We start from the raw sequence: 26,073 nt of genomic DNA, 5'->3' as shown, positions 1-26,073 counted from the left end.
GGATAAATTTTATAGAATTTTATTTTGGAAATAGAGCAATGGAATTTTTTCTTAAAGTATCTTTAGAATAAGACAGAAATAATATAATATGAGCTTAAAGTTACTGATTTGTAAGTTTATTTTTATGAGGTAGGGAGAATCTGATAACCTGTTGATACTTACTACAGAACCAAGTCCTCATAGTACTGAGTAATGATCTTGGTTCATGTTGAACACCTTATTGTCTGTGCAGTCTCTTTACTGTATGGGTAGCTGGGTTTGATTATTGACAGATAATGCTAAATTTGGCATTACTAGATTGAAACTCTTAGGTGAATAAATTAGGGTGCTAGAGCATAGAGTGCACACGTTAGGACTAGTTATTTATCACCGGTGGTCAGGTTTTAAACCTCTAAAATGCTATCTATTTTGAGTAGGTAAAATGAATGTGATAATGAATATAAAGAGTAAATAGTATAGTGTGTGTGGGCATATGTGGATATATAGTAATAGTAACGAGTAGCTCATTACTGTTTGCTGTCTTTAAAAAGGCCTACCTTGTTATCATTCTGCATGTTAAGAAATTTGTTCTCCAGAACTTAAAGCAATGTCCTCGGTTTTTAAAATTAGTTAAATTTAGATGCTGGGAAATTAGAAAATTTGCATTTGCCAAAAGGACTAAACTGTAATTGTATTTTTTCTATAGATAAGCTATACCCATTATCTAAAGTTTTACATTCCAACTTGAATCACTTCATGCTTAGAGGTCTATCAAGAGATGTTTAGAGATTTATCTCTGTACATCTGGTTGTTCTAAATAGGATTTACCACTGAAACCAGGCATCATGTTCCTGAAAATTTACCACATATTTTTCAGCTTGTGTGATTTTTTTTTAAAAGAACGGTTTTAAGACAGTCTTAATGAATTAAAAGAAATGGTAATTTATATATGCAATCAAGTTTGAGAATTATACCTTTTTATTTGCTAAGAAGATAGGGAAAAATGTGAATGTTTTAGTTTTTTAAATTTTTTTTTTAAATTTAGAAGCCAAATATAGCAGATCATGAACTTTAAAATGACTTTTTCATTTTTTAAGTTGCAAGTGTTTTTATTAATTCTAAACTGATTTTAGTACTACTCCTGTTAGAAAATTACAGGTTTCATAAGCAAAGCATTTGTAAGCATTAGTTACTGTTATTCAGATAAGTATATATACATTGCATCTAAGGTTAGTATTAAAAGGGTTTTTTTTTTCTTTTTTTTTTTTGAGACTGAAAACATTTTTGTTCAGTCCCATAAATTTTTTATAAATTGCCTAAAAGGCATCTTTGGGATTAGATCCTTTCAAGGCATTAGTTGTTGAGGAACCTTATTGATGAGTGGGTATGGACCGTTTTTAATTCAAGCTGATTACGTGTTGTAGAGTTCTGTTTTCCTGTGTTTATTTGAGATTGAGTGGAGTCTTGGAGGGTTACAGAATTGTTTGCTTCACAAGTAGGTAGCTTCAGGACAGGATAGAGAACACTCATTGTGGAACAAATTTCAATTCGCACATATTTGTTTTTTTTTTTTCTTTTTCTTTTTCTTTTTTGACTAATTTGGTTATTTGCCATTTCTGGGGATTAAACTTTAAAAAATGTTCTTCTTTTCTGTATCTGATGTTCTGTGTGCTATTAGTGACGCAGCCAACACGAACGGTTGTCATGTGTAACACAACTTTCGATCACCGCGAAAACAGCGTCCTGGGAAAGCGTCCATGCTTGATATCGTTTGGTTCATGAACATTAAGTTTCCAGTACAGGTGACCCATAGCTCAAAGTGTTAAATAATTGTCTACATTATTCAGTTTTTAAAATAATATTCCATTAATGAGATTGTTAGTCTTTGAAGTTTTGCTCACTTTTATTTTTCCTAATAGAGCAGGATAAAAGGAAAGACTTATGTTCGTATTTGTTTCTTTGTACAGATCTGATAGATAGATTCATTTATTATTATTATTTTTAAGTGCAAGGGTAATTGTAAAATCATAGTATAAAGTTGGTGTGGTGTTTCCGCTTTCCGTAATATCTGGAACTTTTCTCTGCAGGTAAAATCCCAGAGGAAGCCAAAGCCCTGTCTTTACTGGCTCCTGCTCCAACCATGGCAAGCTTGGTTCCGGGTGCAGGACTGCTCCCCATACCGACCTCCAGTCCTCTGACGGCAGTGAGTAGTGTAAGTCGTCTTGATGTTGTGGGCACGGTGACCTATGCAAATGGCTGAGTAAGGAATTTGAAATTATTTTCACTTTGTTTTGTTTTGGTGGTAACCATCCAAAATCCAGGCTTAATTTACCCCATTGTCAGCTCACTTGAGGTTGCTTTGGGGATTGCTCTGAAATAACTGGGAGCTTGTTCAGATTTGGAAACTCAAGTAGGAAACTTGGTGCTTGAGATAACACAGACTTGGAGGCTGTAGATCACTTCCCAGTTGAGGAGTACCAGAAGGTCTAAAGCCGTTTAAAGAAGGGCATGAGCATTGGTAATGGAAAAAAGCATTTCAGAGAAATAGTCATGTGATGACTGTGAAGCTGGAACAAGGTGAAAAGATGATGAAAATCTTAACTTTTTCTGTATAGAATTAAACAGTAATTAATATCTTGTGATTTCTTAGTAAAAGAAAGATACAGCCATCACTGGGCTTTTATTTTTTGTGTGAAAAAGATTCTGGTTATACTCCTTTTCCAGGAGGGTTAGATAAAGGCTGTGACTTACGTTTTAGTTTTCCATAGGGAGAGCACAAACTTCGTGATTGTGATGGTCAGTTTGACCTGATTATAGAAATGGCTTCTGGAATTTTGAATTTTGCATAGCATTCTGTTGCTGGAGACCTTCACTGAGATTTATGGAGCAAGATAGTTTTTAATTGAACTTCTGTGTTTGAGCAGACCAGAAGTGCTCAATTTGCCTGGAGCATAGTGAGGGGACAGAACTAGGTGTTTGAAGTTGGATAGGATACTGACTGTGTAGGGCTTTTTAGATCTTAGAAAGGCATTTGAATTCTATTTTTTAGTTGATTAGAAACAACATGTCCTCGCATGTTTTCAAAAATATTATACTGGCCGTACTATGACAAGAATAAGGGACAAAACTTACAAAAGAAGTTTTGTAAACTTGTTTTTTTAGCTTTAGAAACTGCTGTTACTTCTTAGTCATTGATAGAATATTTGCATATATTGTTAGTGATCAGTTTTCTGGAGTTAGCACAAATAGAAATGAAAGTGGTTGTATTTTATTTCTTTGAAAAATCTTTTTGTTACTTCTCCCAAATGCAGAAAATGTTTTAAAATTTTGAGATCTTTTGAATGACCAGGTATAGTTGACATTGCAAATTCAATATTTGTGAATTCATATACTTAGTAAAAGTTTTTTTTTTTTTTTTTTTTTTTTTTAAAGATTTACTTATTATGTATAGTGTTCTGTCTGCATGGCCACAAGAGGGACCAGATCTCATTGTAGGTGGTTGTGAGCCACCATGTGGTTGCTGGGAATTGAACTCAGGACCTTAAGAACAGCCAGTGTTCTTAACCTCTGAGCCATCTCTCCAGCCCAAGTTTTTTGAAACTTCCAAATCACTGTTTGCAGCTGATACATACTCTAGAGTAATGATGAATTTGAGTTACATGATGTGATATTTCTAGATGAAGCCAAGCATCTTCTGCCTTGTTTCAGTACTCATGCTGCAAATGGGTGTGAGTATAGTCTGTTTAGTGCCATAGTCTTTGAAATTCTGTTTTTGTATGTATTTTTTTTTCTTTAGATAGTTCCACACACAGTGCCAAAAAAGAAGAAAAAAAAAAAAAGCTCAGTCCTTATGATGGAAATGTAGAAAAGCTTCAGAGTATTTGTTTTGATTTGTTTTACTGACAGTGAATTCAGTGTTGCTAAATCAACATATATTAACCAAGGGACCATCAGACAGAAAGTCATATTAGGAAGTTCTGTACTGAGTACTTGATGGGCAGAGATATTGTGATGACAAGGTCCTAGGAACTTAACCTTGCCTCTTTTCTAGGCATTAGCCCAGTATACAATAATGCTGTTTATGGACATCACAAAATAGAACTATGTTGAACACTGAAAAGTAGTGTTCACTTTTAATGTCAGTTTAAAGGTAATTAAATACCCGGGCAGTTAGAAAATGTTTTGTTAAAAACTAATGTGAGGTTATTCTTTGCAATTCAGATATATGTAGCTTAAAGTTCTTTTTCTCCTTCCATTCACGTTGAATTGATCTACTGGTAGGAAGATTAGAGAACAATGCTTTGGACACGAATGGAAACTATGCCTCATAGTCATAGTTTACTTTTGTTTCTTATAGCTTGGTGTCTCACTTAGCAGTTTGGGAGCCATACCGGCAGCAGCACTGGACCCAAATATTACCACACTTGGAGAGATCCCACAGCCACCGCTTATGGGAAATGTGGACCCTTCCAAAATTGATGAAATTAGGAGAACAGTTTATGTTGGAAATTTGAATTCACAGGTAACTAAGAAGAAACCAGGTGGCAGTAGCCATTTATTTATTCCTTGAAATTTCTATTGATAAAGTATTATTTACTTGTTTTAAAAATTTCATTATGATGTTTTCACACATGCATGTATTTTGACCGTATTTATTTTCCCCATTATTCCCTTGTAACGTCTTCCTACTCCCATCAATTTGCTTTCTCTTCCCAAGTAGTCCCTCTTCTACGTTCATGTCTTTCTTGGAACCTAGTAGGTTTAATCAGGATTGCATCTTAGGAGCATTGATTATTTACAGGAGTATGGGAACCTTGCCAGTCACCTTGTCACTAAAAAAAAAAATGTACTTCCCTCCCTGCTGCAAGCATTAACTACTTTATTTACCTGACTTAAAAAAGAATATACTGTATTAAAGTGTCACTCTGCTTCCTCAGACAACAACAGCTGATCAACTACTTGAATTTTTTAAACAAGTTGGAGAAGTGAAGTTTGTTCGGATGGCAGGTGATGAGACTCAGCCAACTCGGTTTGCTTTTGTGGAATTTGCAGACCAAAATTCTGTGCCGAGGGCCCTTGCTTTTAATGGCGTTATGTTCGGAGACAGGCCGCTGAAGTAAGACACCTTCAACAAAGACATTCTTAATGGTTTTGAAAACGTTGTGAAATGCTTGATTTAATTAGAGCTTTTTTTTTTAAAAATAGTAATTGGCAGTTTGTGGAAAGACTGGGTTAAGTATAAGTGAAACGCATGACACGGTAGCCTTTACATTTCTTGTTATAGTTGAAGACCTGTCTCTCTTTTTTTTTCTGGCCTTAATACATAGTTGATCATTAACTGTATACGATACATAGTGGTTTCAGGAATACAGGTTTATTTTATGATGATAGCAGATTAAGGGCAGCTTAATTTACAATTGAACTGCAGAACTTCGATAATAAGAATTTGGGTAAATTCCAAGTCCTAGGAAGAAAATAATGTTAAGTATTTAGAATCAGTTTTAAATCAGACATTGTGACTTAATCTGCTCATGCCTATCCTTGTTTGTAAAAATTTCATATCACCTTTCAGATGCTTAAGACCAGAAATTGTATTTCATACAGATATGAAGGCGAATGGTTTTGAGTTTTATAGTTGGATCTCTCAATTTACTACTAGTTTGGCATTTTACTCTCAAGTGATCAGTCACTGTTGTTATTGGGTGCCCAGTCTTGTCTGCGGTATGTGTAAGATAGACACAGCAGGTATGTCTGTGTATGTCCCAGGAGACTCACTGCCTACTAGAGGAGGTTTACCAGATGCCTGTCGCCTCTGACGCTGTGTCTGACTAAGACATAGGTCAGTATTGAATAAAATGATCATGAAGTCAGCTTCCCCTTCATCCTTCTGGGGTATGCAGGTTATCAGCAGAATAAAATTAAGAATAAAGGTGGTCCCTTTTAATCCCGATAGCTGTATTTTCATTTTTTCTAAGGTATGTGCAAAAGCACTTATGATTAAGTTATGAAGGTAGATTTCAGTTTTTCTTGCTTTTTCTTTTGTTTAGCAGGACACGGTAGGTGGAGATGAAAGATTTATCATGGTTTTCTGAGGTTGCTTTTGCTTATTCTGTAGTTATTTTATTTCCGTATGTGCTGTTGATGTCCTCAGATTTATAAATATGTGTATCATACTAACATTTAATTGTTTCTTGTTTTATAAACTATGGTGTGTGTTTGTGATATACTAATATTTTTAATTTAGAATAAATCACTCCAACAATGCAATAGTAAAGCCTCCTGAGATGACACCTCAGGCTGCAGCTAAGGAGTTAGAAGAAGTAATGAAGCGAGTGCGGGAGGCTCAGTCATTTATCTCAGCAGCTATTGAACCAGGTAAGGCCACAGTATTGCTGTCCAGGGCGTAGACTAAAGACCGTAGACTCTTAGAGCTGGAAGGAATTCTAGGATTACACTGCTCAGCTCCTTCACTGTACAAATGAGAAGACTGAAACTAAAGACCTAGTAAGTGGCTCACTCAGAAGAGCTCGGCACAGACTGACTTTCCCACTACTGAGCTGACACGCTTAGCCTGAGTCAGTGAGTTCTTTATGGTGACCAGTCAATATTGTGGTTGGTTTGCTAAATGCAGTGTGTTACTGTGAGGCTAAGAAGGAAAGAGTAAATGCTAAAATGTTAAATATAGGCAGGTTGTCTTTCCCTCAAAGTTTTAATTTTAAGACAAGAGAAAGGGCATATGATTTAGAAAAACACAGTTACTCAGTTTTGTCATATTAAAGGAAAACTTACTCAGTTTTTGTGTTGCTAAATACTTTAAAATCCACTCTAAAATGTCTATGTGATTTATCTTTAATTAGGTTTCCTAAATTAACACTTGGAATTTAGGTTCAAATCTAACAAAAATAAGCGCAGGAAGGTCTTAGCCTCACTGTCATAGGAATTGCAGACATGTTTTAATCTTACGTTATGGCAGCAACAAAATACTACGAACAGCTGTTTATAATCATCTGGTTTATATGTACTGCTGCAGGGTGGCTGCACTCAACGAGTTTATGCAATGACTTTCTTGGATGTTTCTGAAGGATAATTGCACAGGAGGAGGATGTACAGAGAGTAGGCCCCTTGCACTAAATGTGGTATATTCCACTTGTGCCTAATTATTAACTGGGATCTTTAATTGTTCTGAGCTTACGCTGCAAAGTGGTTTTTTCCTCCCAGAGTCTGGAAAGAGCAATGAAAGGAAAGGCGGTCGATCTCGTTCCCACACTCGCTCAAAGTCCAGGTCTAGCTCAAAATCCCATTCTAGAAGGAAGAGATCACAGTCAAAGCACAGGTGAGCCTCTGCTGTCAATGCCTAATGCTGTTTCAGGTTGGTATTTCACATAGTAAAATGTCAAAGCATCCGAACTGAGAAGTGTCATTAGTGTTTGCTCACCCGTGGTCGGCTTACTGTCAACCGTTGCTGCGGTGGTAATGGTGTAGTTAAGGGCTACACCTTGCTGCCCATCCCATTTCTCTTGGTCTTTGTGCTCAAATTTTTTTTTTCTAATTGATACTTAATTTTTAATACTTTAATCTTATCTTAAAAATAATCTTTAGTTTTAGAAATGTTTTTATATTTTGTATTTGCTATGTTTTATACTTAATATTTTTTTTCAAACTAGCCTTTTACACATTCGCTGCAGAGAGCGTTTTTATTCTGTGTTTTGAGAAAAGCTAATGCAGAAAGTAGTGTTCAAGTTGCAGTTCTCTAGGCCACTCTGTGGCCCAGACACCAATGTTGTCTTTAAGTTCTTTTTGTTTTATTTTTGATCACAACCTCAGTATTTTAATTTTTTTTATTTTGTTTGTTAATGCTTTGTGTTTGGTGCAAAGGATACCTCAGAGTCTTAAGTTGCAGCATATCCTGATTTGATGAGAAGTCCCTTGAGAATTGTGTATGGAATGTAGTGAGTCCTCATTGAGTTGCTCATATCTTGAGAGAATGACACAGATGTGTGCGTGTATGTGCAAGGTGGGGAATTAAAGGGAAAGGGGCAGTGCTCGAAGGGACATCTCACAAGCACCTTCAGTCTAGTTTGCATTTCTATGGTGGTGAATGAGAGTCAGAGATCAGATAGGAAAATAGAGTGCTTTTTCTTTGACTTTGATAAATTGTGCTTGTTGCACCTTTAATGGAATGATTCATAAATAATGGTTCTTACAGAATCGTCTTTTGGGACTTTACTGTCTCTGAGCTCTTAGTTAGGCAAGCTCAAAGTCAAGTGCTTCAAGTTCAAGCATGGTATACATAGTGACAAAATACCAGATCAGCCAGGCCTACATAGCAAGACATTGTCTTGCTATATAAGTGCAGTAGGAACAGAGTGGGGGTGGGAAAGCAGAACAGACCCAGCAGTGTGGAGACTGGGATAGGAGGATGGCTTGCCACATATTGACATGATGATGAAGCTCAGGGACGTAGGAAACTGCCCCAGAGTAACAACACTGGTGTCCTGGGTGTCAGCTGGAATGATCATAAAGGAGAGCCCAGCACTTAGGGTGAGAAAAACTAAAACTTGTCCATCAACATCAGTTTCCTTGATAATTTATGAAACTACATATTTTTAAAAATTTAGCTCTAAAATGGAGTTAACCTACTTTATCTGCTACCCACTTTTAAGGTTTTTAAGTTTATATATTATTTTCTCACTCTAAGAGTTTATTATGTGGAAATTGAAATTTGGCAATTGTTGATATTCATGAATGTACTTTCATATAGATGTATCTGAAGTTAAGACTAGAAAGTAGTAGCCCTTGGCATGCGTGTACACACACAGATATGCATAGTCAATATGTTTTACACATACATGTTGAAAAATAGGCTAAAGACAAAAGAGAATGAATTATCTCTAAAATCGAGACATGGGAATCTTTCATTAAAGACATAAGACTTGAGGGTTTTGATCTGAAAGAATATTCCTATATTTTCCTACTTCCCAGCAGACCTAGCAGGGTAGTGTACATTATAATGCCAGGTGTTTCTGGACCTTTGCTTCTCCAGGCAGAATACTGTTCCCATGAAATTGTTTCAAAAGTTGAGTTTCATTCAGTTCTCAGGGAGCAGAAGAGGTTGGATAATGGGTGCCAAAATATATGTCGTCAGCAGAATAGTACTCATGAGCTACAATGTATAGGATGATTATAGTTGGCAATAATCTATTACATATTTTAGAATGAACTAGAAGAAAGTTCAAAATCCTTTTTTGTAGGATTTGTTTTAATTTATTTTATGAAAATGTGACCATCAGTGGGGCGAGTGAGATAGCTCAGCAGGTAAAGGTGATTTCTACTCAGCCTGGTAGCCTGAATTCAATCCTTGGGATTCACATGGTAGAAGATGAGAAACTACTTTACAGATTGCTCTCTGATCTCCAGACATGTGCTTTGGCACTCACATATGCGCACACGTACAAACACTAAATAAACAGTGTAATTAAAACAAAACTACAACCATGAAGATGAATTTTGTTATCTAAAGCACACGGTGGAAAGTTCGCATGTCGCTAGCTTCTTTGGAATAAATAAAAATGAAAGTTTACCTGTATGCTGATTTAAACATTTTCTTTGTGACAGAGGCCACAAACCATTTTGCGTACATCATTTGAATGAGTCCTCATGATTGCCTTGGGAACTGTAGGTGGCATCCAGACTGCAGAGAAGCATTGAGCTTCTAGTACAGAACAAGGACTTAGCTAAAGCTCAGAGCCACTGTGGCAGATTCAGACAGGGATCTCCCAGCTTCTTACTTAAACTGTGTACTCTATTTTGCTACACTTGAAAGGAAATAATGTCCTTTTCTTTTGGTCTAGTTGTAGGAATCAAATCCATTAGATATTCTAGAAACTACCATTGAGCTACATTGGCAACCCTATTTTATATTTCGGTAAATAGTGCCTAGGATATTTTATTATGAAATACAATATTAAAAATAGACCCAGTTAAACAGAGAAACCCTGTCTTGAAAAACCAATATATACACACATAAATATGTCCCCAGTTATTTTAATGGGGCTTCCTTGGAATTGAAATAACTTATTTTTCAGGGGATAATAGAGTAGTAAAGGTTTTTAAATAGGTGATTATAATTAGAGTTAAAAGATCAAGACACTTGAGTTACCAGGGGTTTTTTGTTTGTTTGGTTGGTTTGGTTTTTTCGAGACAGGGATTCTCTGTATAGCTCTGGCTGTTCTAGAACTTGCTCTGTAGTCCAGGTTGACCTCAAACTCATAGAGATTCGCCTGAGTGCTGGGATAAAGGGATGTGCCAACACTGCCCAGCTAATCTCTCTGGTTTTAACATCTCATGCTTCATTTTGTTAATAATACCAGTATTATCAATAATACTATTCTTCAATATACTTTAAAATACTTTTTATTACTGTGTTCTTTGACAAGTTTCTACATGTTGATAATGCTTACTGGTGTTCATCTTCACTGCCTTCTTCATCTCTCATTCCTTATACATTCTTTCTAATATTTGTTGTGACAAACAGTACATAGCCATTTACAGAACTTGTTGAAGCGTATAACCTGCTCCCCTCAGGATGAATCGCAGCCAGCATACAAGGAAGCCAGGAGTTAGAGACAATTCAGGATGGGAAACTTGGGCCAAGGGAACAGTCTTCATATTCGAGGCATGTAATAGTGTGATGAAAAGGAAAACTATTCCTGAAAATAATCTGACATAGAAAAAAATAATTATTAAGTAATTTTTGTTTTGTGTTCTACACAATAATACAGCTGGTAAATTTCCAGTAAGTAGATTTAATTTCTGCCATTATAATGAAAACATTATAGTAGGGTCACTTAAAATGTTTATAGGATAGATTTTCTAAATGCTCTTGTTGAAAATAATTCTTAACTTTTTTGCAGTTGAAATTCTAAGATTAAATTTTGATGTCCTTACAATTTGTTTTTCTTTAGGAGTAGATCCCATAACAGGTCACGTTCAAGACAGAAAGATAGACGTAGATCCAAGAGCCCACATAAGAAACGCTCTAAGTCTCGGGAGAGGCGGAAGTCACGGAGCCGGTCACGGTCTCGGTGAGGTTTGGAGTGGTCATGGGAGAATTTAAAATTTTATCCTGTTTTTACTTAAGTGAAGTTGTGGTTTAGGTTTATCATGAGAGAACTAAGGCTTTCTCATTGCTTTAGTGTCTAGGATTACTATTGATTGCCTCTGATGCCCAGAGGCAAATATGACCAGTGTGATTCAGCTTGGCCTAGTAATTGCCCACTTAGCAGCCTCAGGTGCACACCTGAGTTATACAGATTTTTCTAAAGTCTGTAGTCAGTAATTACAGTAATGGTGAAAAAGGTCTCTTATTATTAGTAATGGTGAAAAAGTCTCTTTTTGAGCTCGAATTATTTTAGCTAAGAATTTATTTCTTTGTTTTTCAAGGGACAAGAGAAAAGATACCCGTGAAAAGGTGAGGGAAAAGGAAAGAGTGAAGGAGAGAGAGAGAGAAAAGGAGAGAGAAAGGGAAAAGGATCGTGAAAAAGACAAGGAACGGAGTAAAAACAAAGACAAAGACCGTGAGAAAGAAAAGGATCATGAAAAGGAGCGAGACAAAGAGAAGGAGAAGGAACAGGATAAAGACAAGGAACGAGAAAAAGACAGATCTAAAGAGACAGATGAAAAACGGAAGAAGGATAAGAAGTCCAGAACACCACCCCGAAGTTACAATGCATCAAGAAGATCTCGTAGTACCAGCAGGTTTGATGATACTTCTCTGTGTGTGCAGGTGCCTGCCTGTGGGTGCTTGTGTGTGGAGGTCATAGGACGACTTTGGATGTGGTTCATTGGCCAGGACACAGTAGGCTAGGCTGATGGGCCGTTAGCCCAGGGATCCACTTGACTTCCTCCCTGGGACTGGCGTCACAGATGCATGCTATCAAGCTTGCTTGCTTGTGTTATTCTTGTGCTGGGCTTTTCCACGTGGGTTCTGGAGGCAGAGCTTGGGGCCTCACGCTTCCATGACAAGCCCTTCACTGACTGAGCTCTCAGTACACACTGCTCACGCTTTGTACCAAGGGCTTTGCTGGTGGCTAATGAGTACATTTATAACTGAGGGGGAAGATTACTTCATGCAAGCATAGTAGCAACATCTACTCTTAATTGCTGAGTGAACTTTTCTCCGGCAGAGAGATTACTACATCAGTGAACTTCCTGGGCAGGATATTTGGACAGACGTAGCTGCAATATTTAAATCTGGTTAATTTTTCCTTACTATTTTCCTAGAGAATGGCATATGATGGAGAAAATGCTTTTTTTTTTTTTTTTTTTTTTTTTTTTGAGAAAATGCTTTTAAAACGCCTGTGTAAAAATTCTTGTGATAGTTGACCTTTGAGGCTTTGGTGTCTCCCTGAAGTGGTGTGGTAAATCTTAGCATGTTACATGATTCCTAAAGTTGTAGTGTGAGTCCCGTCTATTAGCTAAGTTAACTTTTGCTTCCATTATGCTTTGTGTATGTCCTTTAAGTATTCTCCTTTGTTAGTTTTAAGGATTACATCTTTTCCTTTAGGACTACTGTTTCCACTTATTAGTAGGTATGCTGCCACCTGGTGGCAGCATGTTGCTAACAAATGTAACAAAATGAGAATCTACTACAAAAATGAGAATCTTCCTCAACCTTAATCCTCTTATCCCTTATTCCAGATGATTCTGTGATAAGTTAAGTTTAGTCTTTTAAAAATATTTAAAAATAAATGTTTGAACAAATTTTAAAGTTGGCTTTTCATTGCAAACAAGTTGATGAATGAATATTTCCTACTTTTTAAAATGTTTTTTATAGCTTATTTTTTATAGCTTTTTTTATAGCTTATTTTATAGCTTATTTCATGCCAGCCTATTAATAAAAGCAAATTGCAGTGTTCATTGGGTGCTGGTCTCGTTCTCAGCTGACTTTGATGTCTCACTTAGTTCTTCCAGCAAGCTTGTGAGACTACTAACTGTGGTAAAAACAGGCCTTTCCATTGCCCACTTCTCTGCTATCAGAAGTGTAGTACCTTGTTTCCTTCTTGATAGAAAGTGTGACTAGTACTTGATACCAGCTTTTTAAAACATGCTTTTCAACCATGAAGTTGAAAGCTAACACCAGTCACAATGGTCTCAACATTGAAACACAATTACAACCTTTGCCCTGGATATCAGGCTAACCTGTGAACCACCTTGCTTACAAGTGATTTTGTTAACTCATGTTGTGGGTGCCCTCATGTTGTTGTGCCATCCAGATCCTCTACTTTACAGTATCAAACAATTTGAATCCTTTCTAATTAGTAACATAAGTTTATTTTTCTGGTGACTCTAAAATGATTGTTAGCTTTCTTCCATTTTCCCTCCCTCTCCCCGTCTCCCTCTTCCTCTCTTCCTCTCCCTCTCCCCGCCCCCAGACAGAGTCTCTATGTAGCTCTCAATGTGTAGACCTAGCTGGCCTCAAACGCAACTCTCTCAAGTGCTAGGATTAAAGGCGTGTGCCACCATACCCAGCTCCTTTGTTTTATGTTTAAAGGAGGTGAAAGGTTCACATTCAGTCCTGAGCATAATCTTAAGACCTGGGACCTACAGACCGAAAGACAGGGCTGAGCTGAAAGGAGGTGGTTAGTAAATGACTACATGTGCATCCCTGATGGTCTGCGAGTTCTCTGGGAGTAACGTCAAGTTAAGCGGTAGCTATGGCTTCCCATGCTGTAGTAGGCCCCTCCTTTACGGGAAGCATTCTAACTGCTCAAAAAAGTACTTCATGCTTATATTTGCAACAGTGTCTCCTAATCTGTATTTTAAAAAAGATTTAATACTTAAATGTTTCCTACTGTAAAACTACTGTCAAAAAGAAAGGGAAGGAAGCTGGGTGCAGTGTCACATGCCTGTGCTTGCACTCAGGGAGGCAGAGGCAGGAGGATTGTGAGTTCTAGGCAGGCCTGTTTTACAGTCCAGGACAGCCAAGACTACAGAGAGAAGACATATCTCAAAAAACAAAAACAGCAATAATAAATAAATAAATAAATAAATAAATAGAAAGGTAGGGCAGAGACTGTTTATCATTGCTTTTCTAGCACATGTGAATAGATTTGGGTTTGACTTTTTTCTTCAACATTCTGTTTCTACTCCCACAAAAAAAATAAAATCTCTCTCTATGGAGCACCTCCTGTGTGCCTGGCTCTGCTCCTTGCCCCTTTATAGGTGTTCTCCTCTAGCCTCAGCACAGCCCTGTAAGTCTTGAATTACTGTTCGTGAGTTTTCTTTGTTTCCAATTGAAAAAGTAGACCCAGTTTAAATAGTATTTGTGTTGTTAAAGATCTTTGCTCTTTTGACTCTTCAAAATGAAAACTGTATATACAACTAATAATCTAAGTGCTTACATTTATGAAAGAAAACTAAAAGCAATAGAATGGAGAACTTGAATTTCAGAGGATTTATATTTTGTGTGTGTGGTCAGTGGTTCTCAGAGCTGCTGCTGCTCTGTGTGTGGGGGATGTGTTTGCAGTGTGTGCATTTATGTCTGCATGTGTTGCAATTAGTGGTCCGTGTGTGTGTCTTCCTCGGTCACTCTTCACCTTAGTTTTTGAGACAAGACGTCAGTGAACCCGAAACTCACTGACTGTCCAGGCTAGCAAGTCTGCCAGATCCTCCTGTTCTTGCCTCCTGGAGCAGGATTGCAGGTTTGTGCCACCCCTGCCTGGCCATTTACATTGGTGCCTAGGCAGGAAGTCCTTTATCCACGGAACAATTAGCAGCCCTTAGCAGAACTTCTTATATAAGATCATTGGCTATAGTAATCATTTGATAAATATGTCCCCATATATCCCTTGAATTGTGAACATGGTGAAGTTCATTGATTCTAATTTAACTACTCTTAAATATGATGTAGTTTAAAATATGCATTGCTAATGTTAAAATGTTCTTTGTAATTATGTAAATTTTAGATTTTAACTATGTGTGTAAATTTGTGCATTTGATTTAAAATTACCTGAACAGTAATGATAGCAAGCTGAGGGGAAAGCAGTTTCTCAATAAATTATTTAAATGCTTTTTTGTCATTCTGACATATCAGACCTTAGCAAGATTTTCAGTTTTGCCAGACTTTGTTACTTTGTTAGAAAGTAATGTCTTCGCAGTAGGGCAGGAAGAGCCAGAAGCATAATGACAGGAAAGATTTTAGTCACTAAGAGAGAAGATACTTGAGTCTAAGAGTCTAAAACATCGTTAATAGTTTCTCCACTGGAAAATTGGTTCTAGCGAAACTCATTACTTATATACTAACATGAAAAGGAGGTTGTCCTTTATTTTCTGAAATTTTAGATGATGGTTTTGTCAACAATAAAATGTATGGTTCATAATTTGATCCACGTTAAAATCAGGTAATAAAACATGATTTTAAAAAGAGTATAATGGGCCTTTAAGGGGTTAGGGGAGTGGCTCAGGGGCAAACCACTTGTCTGTCATGTGGCAGGGCCTCAATTTTATCTCCAGGATCCCTTTAACCCTTCTCCCAATAAAAATAAGCTAAGCTGTTGGTATAAGCCGACAGTCTCAGTACTGAGAAACCTGAGGCTATTGTCAAGGTCTGAAAAACATTTTTTAAAAAATCTAACTTTGTAGTTTGAACTGTCTTTAATTTCAGTGGCTGATTTTAGAAAGTGACATGTTTTGTCTTTCAGGGAAAGGCGGAGGAGGAGGAGCAGGAGTTCTTCCAGATCACCAAGAACATCAAAGACCATAAAGAGAAAGTCTTCCAGGTCTCCATCTCCCAGGGGGTAGGTGATGCTTCTGGGAAAAGCATAAAGAGGGAACAGAACATGAAAAAGAACTTCTTCTTTAACCTGTTTTTAAGTTTTACATTTTGAATGGCTAAAATTTGAATTCTTCAGAATTAATAAAAGACGTGGGTGTTTAAAACTATCATCTTCCACCCATGTGCTCATCCACTCTGTCTCTAAAGGAGTTGACCATTGAACCCCCTTCCCCTTTTTTTCACTAGTTTTGTATAGTTACAAGATGGAAATGTATACGTTTTTTCCTTAGACTAAAAAGTAGCATGAAATAGATTAGCTAGGGGCTGTGCCTTTTCACCATTCGTAACTATAAGAAATGTCTCCCTACGGGTGAGAGTGTCTTCATTTCTTTTGATGATGTTGGGACTCTGGCTCTGGGATAATATTCTATTTTCCTTCTGCCTGCCTTTTTTTCTGTTTCTTTTTGCAAAATTAGGCAAATAAGTATTTTCCTTTTTTTTTTTCTTTCTTCACACAAGGGATGGCATACTCTTGTATATTTGTGTCATCAGTGACTATGCCCAGGTCTCATTTTGATGTTTACACACTAGTAGACTAGACTACCCTTGAGCTTATGATAAACTGCTATTGTCTGTTGACCTATTTTTGTTTTAAGTTTTATTATTTGTGTGTTTGTGATGTGTCTGTGTCACAGCATATGTGTGGAAGTTGAAGGACATCTTTATGAAATTAGTTCTCTGCTACTTATATGTGGGTTCAGGTCGCACAACATATGCTGTCACTCTGAGCCATTGGTCAACCCTTTTGCTTATTTTGAGATAATTTTTATATATGGTTAGAGGTGGGATTCCAACTTCATTCTTTGGCATTTGGATTTAAGATTTTCCCAGCACTGTTGTTGAAAACAGCCATTTTACCATTGAATGATGGTTTTGACACCCATCTTGAAAATCATTTGACCTGCTATACAAGTTTATTCTAGGCCATTTCATAGCTGTACATATTTTGTCCTTAGGCAAGTACCATGTTTTCAGTTAATGTAGTTTTGTAGTCATTTTGAGATCAGAAATTCTGAGTCATCTAACCCTGTTTTCCTTAAAAATATTTATATATTCATTTATTTTATGTGTGTGCCTAAGTGTTTGTAACATGTATCCAGGAGCCTGTGGAGGTGAGGAGATGTCAGATTCCCTGGAACTGGAAGTTATGAGCTTCTGTGTGAGTGCTGGAAACTAAACCAGGGTCTTCTAAAAGAACATTGAGTGCTCTTAACAACCGTGTCATCTCTCCAGCTTCAATCTGTTCTTTTTCTAAAAGATCATTTTGGCTGTATGAAAAGCCTTCAAGATGTCATATGAGTTTTAGGGTGGGTTTTCCTGTGTCTGCTGCTGATGCTGTTAACGGTCATTGTAGGGGTTGCATTGAGTATGTGCATTGTTTTTGTGATGCTCCTAATGGCATTCAGGCTTGCCTTCCAGTGTGTCTTCTGTAAGTTCCTTCCTTACTGTGTTGTAGCTAGCATATGAACTGGTGGTGTTTTTGTTATCTTTAGTTAGATTGATTGTATTTTCTTTTAAAATGTCATTTGTAGTTTTTTAATTCTATGTCTGTGTTTGTGCATGTAAGCACAATGCCTGCAGAGGCAGGAAGAGGGCGGGGGAGTTGCAGACAATTGCAGCCTGCCTCATGTTGGTGCTGCGAACTGAACCCAGTCCTCTGCCTGTTACTGCTGAGCCACCTCCAGCCCATGTAGTTTATTGTTTGTTATGCTTCTTTGTATTGTTCTTTTAGTTTTTAAGCCATATATAAAGAAATATAGCACACATAAATATGCTTTGTTTTGAGGCATGTGAGATTTCTTTTTTTGATGTTGTTTTGCCTTGTAAAGTTTCTTACAAAAAATTTTTACATTTTTTGTTTGTTTTATGTCTTTGAAGTTTTAGTTGTGGCCAGAAATTTCCTTTAACCTGGAATTCACCCATATTAATTTCTAGTATGTAGTCATTTCATTTAAAAACAAATTTGGTCTCTAAGCCAATTTGGTTTATTTCTGTTATGCAGAATGGCATGTGCATTCTGTTTTAACACCTTGCAAATGATTAGAAAGTTCACCCCAAACCTCTTGTTATAAAAAATCATTTTTTCCCCAGTGACTTGAATGGTACTTTTCTTACAACAGAATTTCATTTGTTTTTGGATCTTCTTCATAGTTGTCTTTATTTGTTCCATTAGTCTCATATCTATTTTTAAACTACTTATAAGAAGGAACTTCTCATATTTCCATGTTAGAATTATCTCAGTCAGGTCAGGAGCAGTTGTGTTTTTCAAATGATTTGAATAATTTCTCCCTTATAATCTTAGGGGTCTGTGATTTTTCTAAATTTTTTTTATTTGTAAGGGAGCTCCGTATGTTTTATGGGTGGTTGTGAATTGGTGGTTCTTGTTTCTAGTAGTAGATGAGATGGATAAGGAACATAGTAGGTTATTTGAAATTCTAAGTTTTGCTGGATGCTAAGATTCTCTCGCATCTCAATCTCTGTCCTTTTCATTCTCTGTTAATGGTTTTTTTTGTTTGTTTGTTTGTTTGTTTGTTTCTATTTTGTGTAAATGAGGGTGTCAGGACGGGTAGTTGGTTCTCTCCTATCTTGTAGGTCCCAGGGATCAAACTCGGGGCATTATGCTTGATGTCCACTAAGCCATCTTACTGTCTCTTTTTATTTCCTCTTGAATGTTCATACATTAAGTTGAGAAGGTTCATATGAAAACATACGCTAGTATATGGTATAGTCAGAGAATTATGAAAAGAAAAAAGTCTGTAGGCGTCAGGGATTTAGTAGAAGAGTTTCCATGACCAGGAAAAGAAATGCCTGTGTTGAGGTGTAGCATTTTGACTTGTGGTTGAGTGTGTGGATAAGGAACTATTATAGTATAGGCTGGCTGTAGTTGGGTTTTTATCTCATCCTTATTTTGGTAGAAAAGTAAATCTTGAGCATTTAAAAAGTAGTAAATTGACAATACCAAGTTGTGTCAAAAAGGAACACATGGTGGCTGCTGCAGAAATGACTTTAACCCTGACTGAAACAAAGGGAATAGGTCAGGTTGTAGGACCTATTTTTGTTCCTTTGCCAACCTAATTTTCTAGCATACTTATTTTCAGTGCCTTGTTTTGGATAGGCTATGTTAGATAAGGACTGCTGCCAGCCGATAGAGTAGGTCTTTACATTCTTAGAAGATAACTGTTGCGTTTTCAATATAGCAGAAATAAGAAAGATAAGAAGAGAGAAAAAGAACGGGACCACATCAGTGACAGGAGAGAAAGAGAGCGTTCCACCTCCACAAAAAAGAGTTCTGGTGACCGAGATGGGAAGGAGAAGGTGGAGAAGACCAACACGCAAGTTAAGGTAAGGCACTCAGAGCAGGCTGTGGTGATGCATACCTTTAAACTCAGGAGAGGCAGAGGCAGGCAGATCTTTGTGAACTGGAGGCCAGCCTGGTCTACCAAGCAAGTCCAGGACAGCCAGAGCTACACAGAGAAACTCTTGTCTTGAAGAAGAACAAAACAAGGTAAGCCCCTCACCTAGGGCCTGCGTGCAGAAGCACAGTGCCTCCTACCCCACCTAGGGCAGCAGTCCTGTCCCCCCAGAGCAGCAGTCTGCCCCCAGCATCAGAGGTGCCCTGTGCACCATTGCTCTTCATACATACTATCTTTTGAAGAGATGAGAGACAATTAAAATGTAAGCAGCTTAATTCCTTATTTTGGAGAATCAGTAAATAACATATAAGGAGAAAATTTTAGAGAACCCCTAAGTAACAAATGTATTTGATATGTTTATGAGATGTGGGTCTGATACTACTCTCCTTGGCATACATTTGAGCGTGTTTATGAGACTTTGTTGTCATTGGTTCTGTAGTATATAGTTACAATTAGATTTGTTAGATTTGTTGATGTGTAGTACATGAAAACTAAATTCCCTAATACAGAGTTAAAAATGAAACTCCCTAATTAAGCTTTTTCTTAGAAATTGTAAGTACTTAGGAGTTTTGTCAGTTCAGTTTCTTTTGCTATTTTGTCATGTCTAATTCTATTTGGAAAAAAGGTTGTGAATCACCGTTCTTTATTAAGCATGTATTATATCTTAGGCGTTCTTTGTAGTCTTTTCTTAGCCTGAGGGCAGAATTTGGACTGCTGTTGACGGTTTTCTAATAGGAATAGCAACTTCTTTTTGTCCATGTTCACAGTTATTTCTTGTGTATTGGAAAGCTATTTGGCTTTGTTTGTTTTGTTTTATAAGGCTGTTTTGAAGAGCTAGAATTTCTGTTCACCTGTTAAAGTCTGAGTTTGTTACCATGAATTGCCCATCTTTTGTGGGAAATAACATACAAAGGACAAATTGATACATGCTTGCATGGTTTTTTAGTGAAAGAAAACAATGCAGCCTTATTCACAAAAGACAGTTACATCCTTCAGCCGCAGTCACAGAGAGTTCTTATAGTGAACATGTTCGTGCTGTCTGTTGTAGGAGAAGGCAGATTCCAGTGTGAGCAAAGATGCAGGGGACAAGGAGTCACCAAGGACTGAGGAAGAAAACAAAGTGCAGCAGAATGGGAATTGCCAGCCAAATGAAGAGAGCCTCTGTAGCCAAGCTGACGCCGTGTAGGCCCGCCAGCTGCATCTCCCTCCAGGTGGGAGCAAACCCAAAGCTTTCAGTTCACAGCAAGGTGGAAACGGGAAGAAACCCATGAGTGGAAACTAACAGCTTTTCCAGCTATGAGGTGACATTGTGGACATCTTGTTATGGAGCGTGGACATCATGAAATGCCAGATGTCCCCAAACTCACCATCTTCTGAAGTCTGCGTTTCCATGGTGGCTGTCACACTTGTCATGCAGTGCATTAGTGTTTGCCAGGAGCATTGCAAAGAAATTGAACATCAAAGATGCAGAGTGGAGCTATCCCTAAAGACTAGAGATGAGCATTGGAGGCGCTTACAAAATGCTAGTTACTGACTTTTGTATTGTTTTACTTTTTTAAAAAAAAATTGAATATGTACAGTTTGATGTGCTTGAAATTTGTGCAGATATACACACTCTTGTAAAGTGCAAAGTATGTAAGAAGTTTTAACATTCACTTCACAGGGCTTACAGTGATTGTGGTAAATTCTCACTATTGTGTTTTCTTTTGCTCACTGTTTTGGACATCAGTTTTTCTTTAAAACAGTTTCTACAGATTAAAGCTGCCTAAATATGTGGATTAAAAACCAACTGACAATGCATGCTACTGTTCTCTTTCAAAAAAAAAAGAACAACTGTGTCGAATACTACTAACATGTCAGTATTCGATGTCTGCCACAAAATGAGCGTTTCTTCTTAAACTTTGTTGACATTTTCAAGCTCATGAAAAAAATTTGCAGTGTGTCTTGCCAGCCATAGGTGGCAAAGATGCCTTTATAAAAAGGAAACTGAATTTTCAAAATGGGCTAGGGAGCACAAGCTGAAGCTTTAGTGCCTTCTACAATGTGTGGTGTGCTGCTTTCTAGGATCTTCTGTGTGCCAGTCATTCTCAGTTCATATGGAATCTAGATGGCTGTGTTCTAGTCACACCCATTGGGAAGTGTGTGCGTCGTGTGTCAGAAGCACTTCTTAATTCAGTTAAGTAAAGTCCTGTTTACAAGACTTGGGGAGTTTCAGACAACAATGTAGTTTTGGGACCACCAGTTTTCTACTGTGATGATTAAAAAGGAGACATGCTCTTAGATCAGAGGAAACCTACCGATTGACTTCATTGGATGGCCTTAATATTACCTCGCAGTCATTTTCTCCTAATGATGCCGAGATTATTTTTAAAGGGAGGACTGGGATCATATGGAGGTGGTTTTGTGTTTAACGATTTGCTTATGCGAGTTTAAGACACAGGGTCATCCATCAATCTTGGGCTCAGCTTTTTGCAGAAGGTATGAAAGTAGTAAAATGACATCTGTGTTAATGTTTTCTTCAAAACTATAAATTCTAATTAATGCACTCTTCATTATTGTTAATAGTTCCAAAACAAACAAAAACCCACTTTCAATTTGCAAAGGTTATTTGAAAATCAAGTGTAATTATTTTAATACAACCTAATACAATCAAATTACTTAGTTGCCTTACCTCACGGGGGGAAGAGTTACTTTCACAGATTTAAAAAGCCAGGTAGCACTTTAGTTATTTGGTTTCAACTTGAGTCTTGTTTTCACATTAATACTGTTGAAACTATAATTTGAAGAATAGAAAGGCCCTTTCTGCAAATCATAAAGCCTGGTTCGATTATGAAGCTGCTTGATCATCTTCAGGTGTTCAGAATTACTGTGTGTATATGTGTGTGTTCTTTTTTGTCACTGTGTACATTAAACTTTTGGAAAATACTTTACTATGTAAAGTATAGATGGCCATTTAAATCACTTAGCCACATACGGTTGGCTGGTAAACAGCTTATTCTGATACAGAAATACTTGGGCACCTGTGGAAAGATTGTGAAGGAGTGTGTCTCGCTTCAACCGCTGTCTTATTTATGATATGTAAGTAGAATAGAGCAAATGTTTGAATCTTTGTTATTTTTTAGTACCATTTCTCTAATAAAGTTGAGTATTTTAGAGGAAAGACTCTTTAGTTTCATCCTGCTCTTGTTTTGTTTGGCATATGGAGTCCGGGACAATGCAGGCTTTTGCATTGTCTCTAAAACAGCCCTTTGAAGTTGAGGTGTTTTCCTCCCCTGTGGACCGTTAAAAATGTTTTCATGGTGGATGTTAACATTTAATTCCTACTGCTAAGTACTTTTTATGCAGGTATTTATTTTGCTTAAATAATCATTAATGTAGAAAATGGTTTTGAAAACTCAGAATGACTAGGAACACAAGCAAAAGTGAATTCAGATGCTGTAGAATTTGTTTTTCTTAGAAGCAACACTCGCTGGCATGAGGGAGACAGGTACGCCTATTTGTTTTTACTCATCTACTGTTTTTTGTTAAGGTGTTTTATTTCTTTCAAGAATATTGTTTTTCACCCAAGATAGATGGCTGTCAGGACAACCTGAGGTAAGCTAAGAGGAGCCGCTCTGACTGACGGCAACTGTGGTTGTTCTTTTCCTCACTGTGGACAGTCTGATGCTGTGGACAGCTTCCCTGTGCACACTGAGCTGGTGTAGGCACTAACCTGCTGGCTTCACAGTGAAGGACTAGCTAACTTAGACAAAAAAACCACTGCTCAGCCTGTAATCTCCATGTTTAGAATTCTTTTTTTGAACAGATTCAGTGTCTGTTATGTATTTATCTTTATGTTAAAGGCTTAAATTACAAATAAAAACCAATGTTTATAATCAGGATGATTTATTTTTTTGGTCAAGAAAAATCTGTTTTAAAATGCTAATGTCATTGTTTAGTTTGTGTGGCTTTCATTTTAAATGTTAAAAAGATCCAGCCTTTTATCTAGACCTGTCTTAACCTATGAGGTTATTTAAATTTAGGGGTTATGAAGCTCACTAATAGGCTTTAAAAATAATTCCAATTTACAGTGAATTACAGATAGAGTATGATTTCATGTTAGTTGAGTCAGCAGCTAGTATCAGCCTTTTTGGAGGAATGCATTGAGTAATGGAGCATCTCTGTGAGTCACTGGAAATAGGATTTGATTGAGTTGGTCATGAAGCTGAGCTAGCTCCATGATGTAGAAGTTCAGTGGCTGTACATATGTATTTGTGTTTTTCCCACCTTAACGTTTTCTCATGTTTAGCTAATAGTCATTTGAATTATGTTCAAGTTCCCAAATTTAATGGTCTTCAAAGGGCATCATTTTGTTCCTGGAAGCAGGAATCTAAATGTAACAAAATAATCTTTAAAAATAAAACTTGGTTCCTACTTAATTTGTAGGTCAGCCTTTCAATTTCCTTTGTCTTTTATTGTATGATTAATGATCTCACCTGAAGAGTGAGCGATACATAAATTAAAATTGGAAAGCTAAAGCCATTTATGACTTCTGGTCCATAACCAGGTTAGATTTAGTAGTAGATCTTTTTACATTCCAGGCTAAGAAATGTTAGTAATTTCTGTAATTGATTTGTTTATGGTTAATTTTTTTTTCCCTCACTTTAAGGATTGAACCCAGGGCTTCACATCTGAAGTGGTCTGTCACTGAACTGCAGCCCAGCTCATAACAATGTATTTTAAAAGTAGGTTTTTAGTCTGTTGCCTGATGTTTAGGCTTACTGGCAGCTAACATTTTCATTTGGAAATTTGCCAATTTGGGGAGAGATGATATTTAAATTCTAGGTTGAGAATGGAGTAGTGGTCTCTTTTTGTTGTCTTTGTTTTGTTTTTGTTTTTCTAATAGAGACATTCCTGACTATTTAGGTTCAGATTCATCAAACTCATACTGAAAGAATTGTAGAATTCTACTAGTAAATGGTACCAGTAGCCAACACATAATGGGGGAATAATCCAGAGAACTGATTTCCATACAAGATTGAATATGCTGTGTAATTGTAGAGGTCAGTTTTGTAATTAAAAACACCTTCTTGGTCTCAAGTAGTTTAATAGAACAGTATTACAGATCCTCAAAAGGGAAAAGTTATTGTAAGCATAAAGATACTGCCTAGGTGTGAGTCTGTGAGTAGAAGTACTTTTACATGCTATTAGTAAAGAGCTATCAAATGATGCAATTATGATGCTATATTTTTAATAAAATGAAAATCTTGAAATCCTTTCACTGTTGAGTAGTAATTTCATCTTCTGAGACAGGTATTTATTTGTATACTATCGCTTGTTTTTATAACTGAAATGTGATTTGCTCTTCCAGGCTTCAGAAATGACTACCCTGACAGAGTTTTGTATATTGGGCAGTCCTGTCATGGGTGGTAACTGTAATTAAGGGTTACCATATCAAGCATTTACTGCTATTCTAAGTGGTTAATGCTGTGAGTCCCTTTTGTGTGGGGATTTTTGTGTAGTGATCACTGCTACCATACCTTAATAGCGAGTGAAATGCTTTCTTTGGTTTTGGGGGAGTACAGTTTTCTATCATGTGTGCTCAGAGTGGCCAACTTAAGTGAGATTGACCAGTAAGTCAAAATTACGTCCTTAAAAATAAGTTAACTAGGGCTGGTGAGATGGTTCAGCAGGTAAAGGCATGTGCTGACAAGCCCAGTGACCTGACTTTGGTCACTAGGACCTGTGCGGTAGAAGGAGAGAACTAATTCCCAAAAGTCATTTTCTAATTGTGTTTACTTGCAATCTGTGTAGATTTAGGATTTAGTATGATCTTGTGGCTTGGCTGGCCCATCCATGATGAGTGAAGTGCCTGGCTTAGCTGCCCTTTCAGATAAAACTAGCCAGTGGTTTTCCAAAGGGTTATGCTGGAGAGCCCTTTTAGGAAACTTGCTGATAGCAGATGTAGACTGCAGTATGTGGCCTTTTTCATGGATGCCAGGTTGGAGTAGCTCTTTGATAGGGTTTGACAGGGTTTTCTGTGTAGCCTTGGCTGTCCTGGAACTTACTCTGTAGACGAGGCTGGTCTCAAACTCATAAAGATCCACCTGCTGCTACCTCTAGAGTACTGGGACTAAAGGCATGTACCACCACCGCTTGGCTTAATATTAGTTATTATATACTAGTGTCACAAATGTTCTTTCTACAATTTGTGGTGATAAGTGTGTGCCTCAGGTGTTCAGTTCACCGGAACCACCATCCATGCTAGTTCTTACTGCCAATTTCTATTGACACTGCTCTCATTTACCTTTGCTATGCCAATTCTGGTTTCCTCTGAAGGGTCCTTGTTAACTGTTGCTTTGAGCGTGGGTCTTGTTTAGCATGGCTGGACTTGAACTCCTCATCTTCAATCTTAGCTATGTACCCGAGTGTTACACCATCAGTCCTGCGCCAACCACCTCCCCCATCTCCCCCCCCCCCCCCCCCCCCCCCCCGGTATCTTAACATGCTATTTATCAGGAATGATTGTGGATGCATGGGAGAAATTCCCCTGGTAGAGAGGTAGTTATAGTACTGGAGTTAAGTCCCTTTCATTTTAATCTATTTCTCTGGACACTTAATTGGTCTGACGTTGGGTTATTTCAATGTATATTGCCACTTAATTAGCCTTCTTTAAACTGTTCAGGCTTTCTTGTTTTGGTAAAATGGTCATTGCTCATTTAATTGCATAAGTTAAAATTGTTCCTTCATTTTTTTTTTTTCCTGAGGGAATTTGTACTACATTGCTAGATGTAATTCTCCAGTGAAGCCAGTATGAGCCTGTGTGTGTGTGTGTGTGTGTGTGTGTGTGTGTGTGTGTGTGTGTGT

The 26,073-nt window shown here is 37.3% G+C and overlaps 1 protein-coding gene across 3 annotated transcripts in view; it reads left to right on the top strand.

The window, feature by feature from the left end:
- Positions 1 to 24,479, top strand: part of Srek1 (splicing regulatory glutamic acid and lysine rich protein 1) — a 34,938-nt gene extending 10,459 nt beyond the window's left edge. Inside the window, exons 1-11 of one of the 3 annotated variants that reach the window (XM_055601879.1) lie at positions 1,022 to 1,781; positions 2,067 to 2,191; positions 4,337 to 4,501; positions 4,917 to 5,095; positions 6,224 to 6,354; positions 7,198 to 7,312; positions 10,944 to 11,063; positions 11,422 to 11,736; positions 15,681 to 15,776; positions 19,012 to 19,156; positions 20,276 to 24,479. In XM_055601879.1, coding sequence (XP_055457854.1) covers positions 2,120 to 2,191; positions 4,337 to 4,501; positions 4,917 to 5,095; positions 6,224 to 6,354; positions 7,198 to 7,312; positions 10,944 to 11,063; positions 11,422 to 11,736; positions 15,681 to 15,776; positions 19,012 to 19,156; positions 20,276 to 20,413 — 1,476 coding nt within the window. In that variant the 5' untranslated portion in view covers positions 1,022 to 1,781; positions 2,067 to 2,119 and the 3' untranslated portion in view covers positions 20,414 to 24,479. Of the gene's footprint in view, positions 1 to 1,021; positions 1,782 to 2,066; positions 2,192 to 4,336; positions 4,502 to 4,916; positions 5,096 to 6,223; positions 6,355 to 7,197; positions 7,313 to 10,943; positions 11,064 to 11,421; positions 11,737 to 15,680; positions 15,777 to 19,011; positions 19,157 to 20,275 lie in introns of those variants that run through there. The other 2 variants (XM_055601878.1, XM_055601877.1) reach the window with 2 other exon arrangements.
- The last annotated feature ends 1,594 nt before the right edge of the window (positions 24,480 to 26,073 follow it).

The sequence above is a fragment of the Psammomys obesus genome, unplaced genomic scaffold, assembly GCF_907164565.1.
Source record: "Psammomys obesus unplaced genomic scaffold, mPsaObe1.curated_primary_1811, whole genome shotgun sequence".
NCBI lineage: Eukaryota > Metazoa > Chordata > Mammalia > Rodentia > Muridae > Psammomys > Psammomys obesus.
The sequence above is the reverse complement of the archived record's forward strand: the minus strand, read 5'-3'. Positions and strand labels throughout refer to the sequence as shown.